This window comes from Tachysurus vachellii, chromosome 5 (genome assembly GCF_030014155.1).
Source record: "Tachysurus vachellii isolate PV-2020 chromosome 5, HZAU_Pvac_v1, whole genome shotgun sequence".
Classification (NCBI taxonomy): domain Eukaryota; kingdom Metazoa; phylum Chordata; class Actinopteri; order Siluriformes; family Bagridae; genus Tachysurus; species Tachysurus vachellii.
Genome location: NC_083464.1, coordinates 16,089,369 through 16,101,490, shown reverse-complemented (window position 1 = coordinate 16,101,490; position 12,122 = coordinate 16,089,369). Strand labels below are relative to the sequence as shown.

Genomic DNA, 12,122 nt, shown 5'->3' with positions numbered 1-12,122 from the left:
GAAGAAACCAGGAAGATGCCTTAGGACAAGGAAATAGTGAGGTAAACAAACCATATGAGGCAGATTTACACAGAGCTGCTTTAATTATATTTTTGAGCACATGCTCTAACTGGACAACTTAAAACTAGGTAAACTTACCCAAGTAAAAGCTGCAGTTTTCTCCAGTGAATTTTCCTCTAAATTAATACGACACCTGTGTAATTCCTACATAAAGAGAGAAAGAATATGGTAAACACATACCTCTGAGTTTTATTGCATGAGCTGACTTTCTTTGCCCTTTGAGGTAGGGGCATCTTTTGACATACAGGGCTTTATATTGTTACATTTCTGGCATTTAGCAGACACGCTTTTCCAGAGTGACTTACATCACTTACCCAGCAGTGGCAACTTGATGGACCTGGGATTTGAACTCATGACCTGATCAGTAGTCCAACACCTTAACCACTGAGCTACCACATATTGTTCATATTAATATGTCTAACAATGTTGAAGACACTTATCACAGGGTCCATTCCTCCTCACAAAACATTTTAAGCTCCTTTATATGTTTTTGTTATATTCTATTCTTCTATTATATTGTGCTGGGGTTTTCAGTATGGTTCAAATTGAGAGGCTGCTTATGGTTAACAATTTCTCTGTTAATCTGGGTGAATGTTTGGCTCATTATCTTATTGAAAGACCATTTATTGCTGTATCTGAACCTCCTGGCAGATTCAACCAGGTTTTGTGGCAAAATATTCTGGTACTTAGAAGCATAATTTATATAATACCATCAGTCATTACAAAATCCCCTGAACCACCAGCCACAAAACAGAGCCACTGATGCGTCAAATGGTTTTACTTATATGCAGTCCTGCTTTATCGACCTGTTTGGAATGACCACAATGTTTTGAGTTTTCAGTGCCTTTCAAAAGTATTCATACCTGCTGAACCTTTCCACATTTTGTCAGTTTACAACCACAAACAAAAACGTATTTTACTTGTATTTTTTACGTGATAGACCAATACAAACCACCTTTAGCTGCAATCACAGCTTCAAGTCTTCTTGGGTATGTCTCTTCCAGCTTTGCACATCTAGAGAGTGAAATCTTTGCCCATTGTTCTTTGCAAATGATCTCATGCTCAGTCAGATTGGATAGAGAGCCTCTGTGAACAGCAATTTTCAAGTCTCGCCACAGATTCTCAATTGGCTTTAGGTCTGGACTTTGACTGGGCCATTCTAACATGTGAATATGCTTTAAAACATTTAATTGTAGCTCTGGCTATATGTTTAGGGTCGTTGTCCTGCTGGAAGGTGAACCTCCGCCCCAGTCTCAAGTCTTTTGCAGACTCTAACAGGTTTTCATCTAAGATTGCCCTGTATTTGGCTCCATCCATCTTCCCATAAACTCTGACCAGATTCCCTAGTCAAAGCATCCCCACAACAAGATGCTGCCAACACTATGTTTCACGGAGGGGATGGTGTGGAGGGTGATGTGCAACGTCAGATTTCAGCCACACATAGCGTTTTGAATTTAGGCCAAAAAAGTTCACTTATCATCTCATTGCAAAGTGCAAAAGGGATTTCTAATGTTTTTTTCTTGCCACTCTTCCATAAAGGCCGGATTTGTGGAGTGCACATCTAATAGTCGTACTGTGGACAGATTCCCACCTGAACTGTGGATCCTGGCTGCTTCTCTGATTAATGCTTTCTTCACAGTACAGCAGTATTTTATCTGAGATTGCACACAAGTGGACTCTATTTACTAATTAGGTGAATTCTGAAGGCAATTGGTTCCACTGGACTTTAGTTAGGGGTATCAGACAAAAAAGGGGTGTGAATACAATTGCACACCACACATTTCAGATATTTATTTGTAAAAGAATTTGGACACCATTTATCATTTTCCTTCCACTTTACAATGATGTGCCACTTTGTGTTGGTCTATCACATAAAATCCCAGAAAAATAAATTTTTGTTTGTGGTTGTAAAGTGACAAAATGTGGAAAAGTTCGGTGGGTATGAATACTTTTTCAATGCACTGTAGGTATAATGTGAAGTGCAGTCTTAATGATGCTTGGTAAAGTTCAGTTACTGCATTTTGTGAAACATTCTTTTTGAAATTCTCTTGATCTTTGGGCACTTTTTTCATCTTTCAGTCCTTCTCACTATGTCATTGTACTCGTCGGTCTAATTCCTGGCATATTTCTCACTGTCTCAAACATTGTTTTGATGGTAATGGTAATGGCCTTTTAGGCATGAGGAAATTATGTTCTATTATAAAAGGCTGGCCTCGTTCATGTATTAGTTTTGGCCTATGCAGACTTTTTCCAACTCATGAGCATAATGTCATCTTCATGAATATGTACTTTGTTTCTGTTACAGTACATTTTATAAATGTATATAATGTAGTTACATAGCACCTATACATTTCAAGAGACTTTTCTCTAAGAATTTTTAAAAATACTTAATACAAAAAGCTTCTTATGTTCAAAATAATATAGCACAAATACTTGTAATGCACAGCTGTATGTAGTCTCAAAGTTGCATGTTTTAAAATAAATTCTAGGGTTTAATGCATTTTATTTACCTACTTTATACTTAAATCAAAGGAAATGGCCTTTGAATTGGAGATCTTTATACATGCTGTTGCATTTCTTAAAACTTAACATTGTATAATTTGCAATCTCTGTCCTTTCATTTATCTTAAACATGCTCCGTAACCCCTCAATTTAATTTTATAAAATACCATTACACTACTGCTTAATAGACTATTATAAATGTAGTTAGTCTGTTCAGAAATACGATAGTTTATCCCTGTGATAGAAAATGTCTGAATTACTGTGTGTAATGCTTAGTTTATCCAATCATTTTGCTCCTGATTATGCAGGGTACTAATCATTGTAAATAATTCTATGCAGCAGACAGCAGAATGCTTTGGACAGTGTGAATGAATCTACGTTAGAGCAAAATATCATATTTTTACAATTTATTCCAGTGTTCCAGTATGATGTTCTGTTAAGTCTGTTGATGGAAGTTCAATTAAAAGTGCAGAACCGCAAATGTAATGCACTGTGGCACAGCAAAATTAAATAACCAAATGTAATAAAAGTATCAATACCAACAATGAAATTATGCTTAAGTAAATGAAACGTAGTAAAGTAATGCAGTTATTACAATATTATATTTCTGAAAGTCATTTATACAACTGCCAGACACGCTGAGCAATGTGGTCCAAAATACTACATTTTAACATACCAAATTCAAAATGAACAAGGATGCAATGTGCATCAATAACAAACATTTAACAATACAGCATGACTTATCAATACATTTAACATTACAACATGATACAAATGCTGCAGTGAGATATAACTTGACTTTCATGGTCATACATAGTCATCACATTTACTATGTGAGGTGGCATTCAGGTATAATTAACCTTAAGACTTTTGGCCAAAGCCAAAACATTGAAAGGAAAAAAAAATAAAAATAAAACATTGTTTAGAAAAATAGCAATAATACAGCAATTTCTCAGATTCTAAATTATTAACCATTTAATCCTGAGCTCAATTTCAGTAAAAAATAGGTTCTGCTATAATTAAAGCATCTCTTTATCACCAGATAGCATAGAACAATTAGAACAACTGTCCTTTGGACTTGAGCTTGAGAATCTCTGCTGCAAGCTGTTGGGCATCTTTTAGTTTCGGGAACATTCCCATAACCTTATCCACATGATAAGGATTAAAAATTGCATGGAGTTTCTTCCTTGTCTCTTCTCGCTCTGCCTCAAATGGAACAGTGTTTGGACTGAGAGCTCCATGGCTGCTGCCATAAACATCAGCTGGTCTGTGGGGTCCAACAGCATGGTGAGGGTTGGGTAAACTAAAACCTGTCCGAGTCTGAGGGAGCCACACTGTGTCAGAACATGGTTTTGGCTGTTTGTGATGGAGCCCATTAGGCTGTAAGTAATTGGGAAGGCTGTAATGTTGATTGCTAGACGGCCTTGGGAACCGGAGTGCACCGTAATCAAAGCAGTTGGGTGGGTGCTGGGAAAGAGGGTATTGATGGATGCTTGGTTGGATAACTGGCTCAGAAGAGCAAATGCAAGAAAGAGACACATCTTGTTTTTCAAAAAACCTATTATTATGCCTACAGCTAATCCTGTACGAGTCATCAAGTCCTTGAAATGCCTCTGAAAGCTGGCTCTCATAGGAGCCAAGGCCAGAATCTGAGCTCGATGGAGGACTATTGAGGTATGCAGAGTACAGACTATGCCAGTCCAGAGGAGTGTGGCTAGCTGGGTTGCAGTACTTGGTAGGAACATCATCCCAGTAGTGCTGCATGCTTTCACTGAGTTGGTGTCTGGGTACACAAACAGCAGGGTCCAGGTTTAGCTTGTATTCCAGCTCTTGCTCTAAAGAGGGAACATATGAACTGAAGCCAGATTCATTGTGGCAAGGCCCTCTGAGGGACGCACCTGATCTCTGGCTTTCCTCTGAACAGCATCGAACGGAACTGGACAGACGGGCATTGTCCCTCAGTTCATCTGCAAGAGAACGCTGTGACAGGCTAGATCGCTCTGGGTGAAAAAACTTGCATTTGATTCCGTATGTGCATTTCTTTCCTAGAAGAGAAAAAGAAGACCAGCTGAGTTATCATCGTCAATAAAATAAATCCTCAACTCCACAGCTTGAAGAGTATCTAAGCATAACCCCAAGGGTGGTAATCAGATGCTACACTAAGTTATTGATTACACCATGTGTTTGGCAGTATGTATTCTAAAATATTAACTGAAAGAAGTAAAGATCTATACCGTTAAAAAACATAAGTGCTTACCATAAGGACAAAGCTGGCGTTTGGTGTCTGGAAGCAGAGGTTTCTTTCTGAGGAAATTATCCAAGCTTGGACCATGGCGACCAAGAGGGTCATCGGGTGGCATGAACCTGCAGAAGGGCACGTGAAAATACACTTTTTCATTTTTAAGATATATCAGGAATAATACAGATGATTATAAACAATAATACACCACATGTGAAAACTATAACCTACAAGCAATTGTTTTCACAAATCTTCAACACCTTTAATATTTAAGAATAAGGAGTACATTGAGGTCTCTGTACATGCTCAGATATCTGGAAAAATAAGAAGTTTTTAAAGGATTTTATTCACATACTTGTCATTGACAAAGGAGTACATGAGAAGTCCTTCTTCAATGCTGTGCTTCCATTCAGGCCGTTCACACTGAAGGTCACGGTATGTGTCGTTGGACACAATAATGCCATCCAGTTCACAAGCAAGTTTGACAATGAAGCGATCATCATAGCAGACCACTCGCCTTCCTCCCACCCGCCGGGAGGGCGTGAATACAACGATCTTTCTCCTTTCCAGCTCTGCTAGAATGTGCTGACCTGAAATCAGAATGTTAACAGTTAATTACTTTTTCTGCACCCCCTTTAAATAACCATATAAAAGTGCACATATTATACTGTCAGGTACCTAATATACATTTATGTTCTCATGTGAAACATTCTCTATGTTTTTCACTTGAATTTTGTTGGGTGCTGTATGATACTACAGCTGGAAAATTATTATTTTTTATAATAATTATAAAAATAATTATTATTATCATTATTTTTCTTTTTTTCTAAATCACAAAAACCTGCTTTTTAACATTGATATGTAGACTTTATATGTAGCCTATATCTGCTGTAGCATTAAAAATCATGGCCATCATGATAGGAGTCAAAACAAAACAACAGAAGATAACTAAAGGGTTATAAACCCAAAAACAAAACTTAGCTAGGTGCTGCTTTATATAAAGTCAGTAGTAGGCATAAGACAATACATAATAAAGCCACCATGTGAGACATATCCTGATACAGGCTTCACAAGGCAGATCTGTAACAAGACGATATTTACACAAATTCAAATATAATCCTAATCTCTCTGAAAATTACTAGAATTAGGCTGTGGATTTAGATCCACTTTAAAACTTCAAAATAATGTAAAGCGCACAAGATATGCATTTATTTGCATAATGTGTTACAAATATTTTAAATTGTTTTAATGAGATCACTGTTGTGCAGACCTTCAATGATTTTCATCATATTTTAAAATCATACATGCCCATAGATGTTTTCGCATTAAAGTGGAAACTGAAAAGAAAAAAATCATTTTACTTCCTGTGTACATGGAGTACAGTCTGATCTAAATTCCAACAAAATAATCACTCAAAGATTTTATCATCCGACCAAAGAAATGAATAATAAATCCACTCTAATGTAATTTAATCTAACAGTAAAAGACAAGGCATTGCCAATTTTAATCTATAGGCTATAAAGTAATGCAACAGAGAGACCAATAGTAATATTTGAGGTAGTATGACGTTCTCTACAGAAAGCAGCCACACCTACTACTGTACATGACTGAACACAAATTCTGAATGGGACAAGGGTTACAGAAGGAAGTAGAAAAATATTGTTGAACTTCCTGGTAGGGGAATTCCCAAAGCAGCCTTAAGGGGGTTTATTCTTCCTCATATAACATTGATTCCTATAAGGAAGCAAATATGCTTTTCTCAAAATAACAAAGTAAAATATTTGAACAAAAAACAATGCTTGTTTTTTAACTATTAAATGCCAGTGTTGTCTTAATGAGAGTATTTTAATGAGCAGTTAATTTAGGAATGATTTGGGTTGGAAATGTATCACCATTTTTGTGTTTCACATTCACCTTTTAAAAGAGCAAAAAGTAGATGCTGCAGTATAATATTAATTAATCCAACATAATTACTTCAAAACAGTTAGCAAAGATACTCTTTTGGAGTATGGTTTAATCCATGACAGGAGGACATACAGTTAGGTAACAGGTTTATAACCGAACAAATATCTTCATGCAAAACAATAAAACATAAATATACACGCTGCCATGACTGTTCATTACAGCAATGCATTCCATTCTTATGTCTTTATCAATTAAAGATCAAACAGCAAATCAACAACTCCTCTGAGATACAAAACATGATATGTGCACTGCAAGTGGAAAGGTCGGGATGTTCACATGCATGATTCTTTGATGACTCATTTTTCTGAGAAGGGAGTGTCCTTACCTGAAATGGGGACATCAGGTCTTGGCTGCTCCTTTCGCCATGAGGGCACAAAAACTGTAATGTTCCTGTGTCCTCTCTCAAGGAAGTAGTTCACTGCCAGCTCAATTCCACGACATGAAAAAACTTCCTTGTTTCCATGACTTACAAGAAATGTGAGAGAGAGAGAGAGCAAGAGAGATAAAACTTTTAAAATGGAAATACATTCAAGAGAAATATTTGCATAAAGCTTTTAACTAACAGATCTGTTTATACACATCTATTTAGTTATTAAAACGGCATGTTTCTATAATTAGCAGAGTAAAATGATTTGCATAACTCTAAATGTCAGAGTGTGGACAGAATATATATACACACGCGACAATAAATATGGCAAGTATTTATGTATTTATGAATGTGTGCGTGTGTATACACAATTATTTCACATTACCTCATAGCCACATTGCTTCCATCAATCACGATGGGTTTTAGGTCACCGTCAGTTTCATCTACTGCTGGGGAGCGTTGAAGGTCCTTGTAGACATCTTTACTGATGGATCCACCACCTCTGTGACTAAATCCAGAGCTTCCATCATCACTCTCCTGACTCACTGTGGGTGACTCTCTGGCTCCAGACCGCACCAGCTCCCCCAAAACAGCATTTGTGTCAGTGTCCAAGCCTAGTTTCAGCAGGGCTGTCTGCACCTCTTGTGATGAGTAGCCCAGCTTACGGAAAAAGTCCACTTTCAGCTGGAGCTCTGAGGTAGCATTCTGGTAAGCAGGCTGCATTCTTTATGACTTGATAGTTTAGTGATCCAACTTCTGTCTCATTGTACACAAGTAGATCCTCTTGGTTTCTGGGTCTGGAAGAACAGCAGGGCACAAGGGTCAAAACATTATGTATTTATGAAGTTACCACAGCCTCTGGGAGATACCAAGTCATACTTATTGAAAATATCAATGTCTGTATAAGACGTTTAAACATATTTAAATAATTTCTTGAAACATAATTAGCTGACATACATAACATATTGGCTAAACTAATGTTCTTCATTCTTATGATCATATTCTCAGCTCATGTGTATGTGTAACAGCCAAAGCTAAAAGATGATAGAAGTCACAGAACAACCTCATGAACAACCCCATCAGGAAAACACACAGGGACAACACGAAAAATACACTAAATATCTAAACAGCTTATCTTTCATAACCTAAACGCTTAGTTTAGAAGAGAAATGTGGACAAAAACACAGTCTAGGTTTGAGTCTCCTTCAGTGAGTGAGCCAAACATACAGTAAGTAAATACATGTTATACATTTACATTTACCACATTTGGCAGACGCCCTTATCCAGAGCGACGTACATAAGCGCTTAAATCTCTAACCTTGAATACATTAATGCTGGCTCACTAGGTTACACACTTAAGATACCATGAGTTTAAAACATTTGTTCAAAGTTACAATGAAAAAGTAACATAACTAATATATAAACATACCATGTTGATGAATTCATGAACCGCTCATTTCAGTCGATTCTTCCTTAGTGTACTTGTCTACGCGTTTAATCGTAGTAAACAAACGTTCACTTTAAGGTTGTATAACTACACGAGTCGCTCACAAGGGATTTATTCGTGTGCCCTTCCTTGTAAAGCCATATTGCACTTTATAACCTGCACCTCCTCCCGGAAGTACAGGATAATTTACCTGTGTCACCTGACGCCCCAGTGTGGGCTACAAAAATCCCATATCAAATCCCATATCCCATATCAACAAATCAACAAAAAAAATCAACAAATCATTTAACGTTAAGATACTAGAAATAAAGCATACGGTATTACTAAAGAAGTCTATTTATTAATATACTATACACTATACGGCACAAGATGTCGCTGTGTCCAGCTTCTCGACTTTTATTTACCACAGAAATGTAAAAAAAAAGTTAGCATTTTCTTTCAGGCTGGCAGCTCATGTTAAAAAAAAAAAAACATGACAACATTTTTTTGGTGTACTTTTTAGAAGGAAACTAGTTTAACGAGACAAGCGTTACCTCTATTTTCTCAACGTTTTCTAAAAAAAAAAACAAAAACAAAAACAAAAAACAATTCTCAATGTTTTCTAGACGTTCTTGTTTTTGGCACTGACTTTTTAAGTTTCTCTGTATGGACAGATCAGTATGTTTACATCTGAACCCTATTTCAAATTCTCAGTGTGAAATCTTTAATCCACACAGCTGGGTTATGTTAAAAGCAGCGTGTATACAGTAATTGGCATGTGCAGTTTATGTGGTTCTGCACAGGTGAATATGGGTGAGATCTCTAATGTGCCCGGCTTGCTGGGCTGCAAGTTAATGGTGTGTATGGAGTGAAGTTCCGGATCCTGGAGAAACTAATCAGGAGAGGTTGCCAGTCCACTGCACCTTCTGAGCTATGGTGTCCATGGTCCCAGGTGTCTGCTGCACTGATATTGCTGCAGGGCAATGAGCTAGAGCAAACAGAGATGAGTTCCTCTCACTGACTTCCCCTCTCTCCCTCCTTCCATCTTTCCCACATTTAGCTGCCATGGAAACCCTCCTTGAGGCTCTAAGAATTTACAGAGGGGAGCAGGATGTGTAGAAACCATTACCTTTTAAGCAGGAGTTCTGTGTGACCTGGCCTACTTACCTTACCACAGCAGCTATTGCTTTTATCACAGCTACTATTTGTGTCACAGTTAAATTTATTCTCATCATACCTGTCTTAATTGTTTTAACGTCAGACTAGCAATCTTGGTGAACTGTGTTAAGACAGGTGATATAAATACTTGTCTTTTTATACTTTTTGAAATGTATTCCATCAATCTTTTTCACATTTCAAAGGTAAATGCTTTTGACCACCCATTCAGCTTGTTATGATCTGTGGCTATTAATGTCCTTGGTTGTTGCACTACTGAAGAACATTTCAAGGTTATCTGAGCTATAGAATTTTTTTCCATAATCACTGGAAATTTAAAGAAAAATAAACACGGGAATGAAAAGAACAGATAATAAATGAGAGAGAGAGAGAGAGAGAGAGTGATTCATGATTTTCAATTTAGCCAGAGTTTGAATTCAGAAGTGATCCCCTTGTTTAATTACAATAGCTCTGTTCTTTCTGCTATACACACATGCTGACAGACCTTTTAATTGAATACACACCATTAATCTTGGTCATTTCTCACACATTTGGAGTCTATCATACATACTTTATGCCTTCCGTTTCTCTGTAAGCACTACAAAAGAAGAACATTTTGTAGGAAGTCTGCACCTTTCAAGAAGAAATCACAAAAATGTGCTACATTTGTGCCCTTCTGGAGTTCTGGAGTTTTGCATCCTTGCTCTATTGTCTTAAATTACCTTCCATCTTGTTCTAAGATGTTTTTCCACCTAGTTTTGTAGATATATTATATTTTTCATGGGACTTCAATAAAAAGAAATGATAGTAATGGATTCTGACAATGATGACACAACCTGTTTGTCATCACTGTTTGTCAAACTTGAACAGTTTCTCGTAAGTGCCTTTCTTCTGTTCTTATTTGATAAGTCTTTGGAACTAACCAATTTTAGTGTTGCAAGGTAACCAATTTTAGCATTTTTTCAGGAAGGTAAATGAACATGACATTTAGAATGTTTCAGAGTAGTTTAAACAGTTTCGTTACGAATCTGAGACATACCTTGCAGCAAGCACAGTATATAATGCAATGTGATGCATATACATGACATAGTTGCTTTGGAGTATATTGCACATGAAATAAAATCAGACTAACAGCATTAATCAAAAGAACCCGTTTTTTTTAAGCAAATTAAAATCAATCCACAGTTCAAACATCAAATAAATCATTGTCCAAGTATAATGTCATATATTTTTAGATACCTACACAATACCTAAACATTGTAAAAAACCCAAACTTTTTAGAAGTGCTGAGTTCAGGGCTCTGTGTAGGCCACTCGAGTTGTTCCACACCAGCCTTGGCAATTCATGGACCTTAATTTGTGCACATGCTGGAACACATTTGGACTAGGCCTCTTAGTTCCACAAAGATGAAAGTGTAATGCTACAGCCTACAAGGACATCCTATACAATTGTGTGATTCCAGTTTTCTTGGATAGGCTCACATATGGGTGTGATGGGTGCAGTTGTCTTCAAACTTTTTACCATATAATACTTAAAAAAAGTGTACGAATAATTATTCATGTCAGTATACTGTCTACTGTCAGGAAATTACAGCAGACCTAAAGCAGACCCAAATGCAGGGGTAACAAAATAAAAGAGATTTTACTAACAAAACACAAAAAAATAAATACACGTTAACATGAAACAGGAAACACAAAAGCCGACAAAAGATAAGGACTCCGCGAAGCTAACCGGAAATAAATACACATAATAATTAAACCAGTTACAACCAGTATGACAAGACACGTGACAGAAAACACACTGCCGGAACACCCTCTAAAGTCCAAGCAGAAGTCCTGACAGTCTACTATTTGTTTTGTTTTAGACAGTGATTTACCACACACGTTCCCATTCATTTTTCATTCTTTTTTAGCGTAACTGCAGGAGACCAAACCAAAGTGGATGGGCCATGACTTTTAAAGTCTGCACAAGGTCTTCAATTTTGGTCACAACAGGTGGTCATCTATAATATGTTTGCCTCTTAATCCCATTCTCAGCATGTGCTTTTGATATTACTCTAACAGCCTTTCACTGTATTTGATGACACTATCTAACAAAGTACTTTCCATTTGTGTTTCTTTCAGGTTTCTTTCAGCTGTCACCAAAACCTACCTGGTAGCTTAAAATTTCTCCTAGATGTAAATGTGTGAATGTGTATACACACAGTGCCCTGTGATAGACTGGTGTCTCTTCCAGGATTTATACCTGCATAGCACCCAGTGTTTCTGAGATGGGCTCTAGATCCAGCGTGACTCTGATCAGGATAAAGCACTCACTGTAGATAAAAGAAGGAGCATTTTCTGCGGTTTAACCTGCTATTTACACTCTGAATTATCGAGGTGATGACCTGTGAAGGTTTACTGCAGGAG

At 37.1% G+C, this 12,122-nt stretch overlaps 1 protein-coding gene across 1 annotated transcript; it reads right to left on the bottom strand.

The window, feature by feature from the left end:
* Positions 1–2,954: 2,954 nt before the first annotated feature.
* LOC132845755 (ribonuclease ZC3H12A) lies at positions 2,955–8,722 on the bottom strand. The gene is made up of 6 exons (XM_060869991.1): positions 8,563–8,722; positions 7,519–7,930; positions 7,092–7,231; positions 5,157–5,391; positions 4,820–4,926; positions 2,955–4,607 (listed from the first exon to the last, which is right to left on the bottom strand). Exons 2-6 carry the CDS (start codon positions 7,854–7,856, stop codon positions 3,619–3,621), a joined length of 1,809 nt encoding a protein of 602 aa, XP_060725974.1. The 5' UTR covers positions 7,857–7,930; positions 8,563–8,722; the 3' UTR covers positions 2,955–3,618.
* Between the last annotated feature and the right edge of the window lie 3,400 nt (positions 8,723–12,122).

Excerpts from the sequence above, each read along its gene's own strand:
- LOC132845755 (XM_060869991.1), bottom strand. The coding sequence starts at position 7,856 with ATGCAGCCTGCTTACCAGAATGCTACCTCAGAGCTCCAGCTGAAAGTG. Across the intron at positions 5,392-7,091 it reads ACCTGATGTCCCCATTTCAG|GTCAGCACATTCTAGCAGAG; the intron begins GTAAGGACACTC and ends TTCTGATTTCAG. Across the intron at positions 4,927-5,156 it reads TACTCCTTTGTCAATGACAA|GTTCATGCCACCCGATGACC; the intron begins GTATGTGAATAA and ends GCCCTTCTGCAG.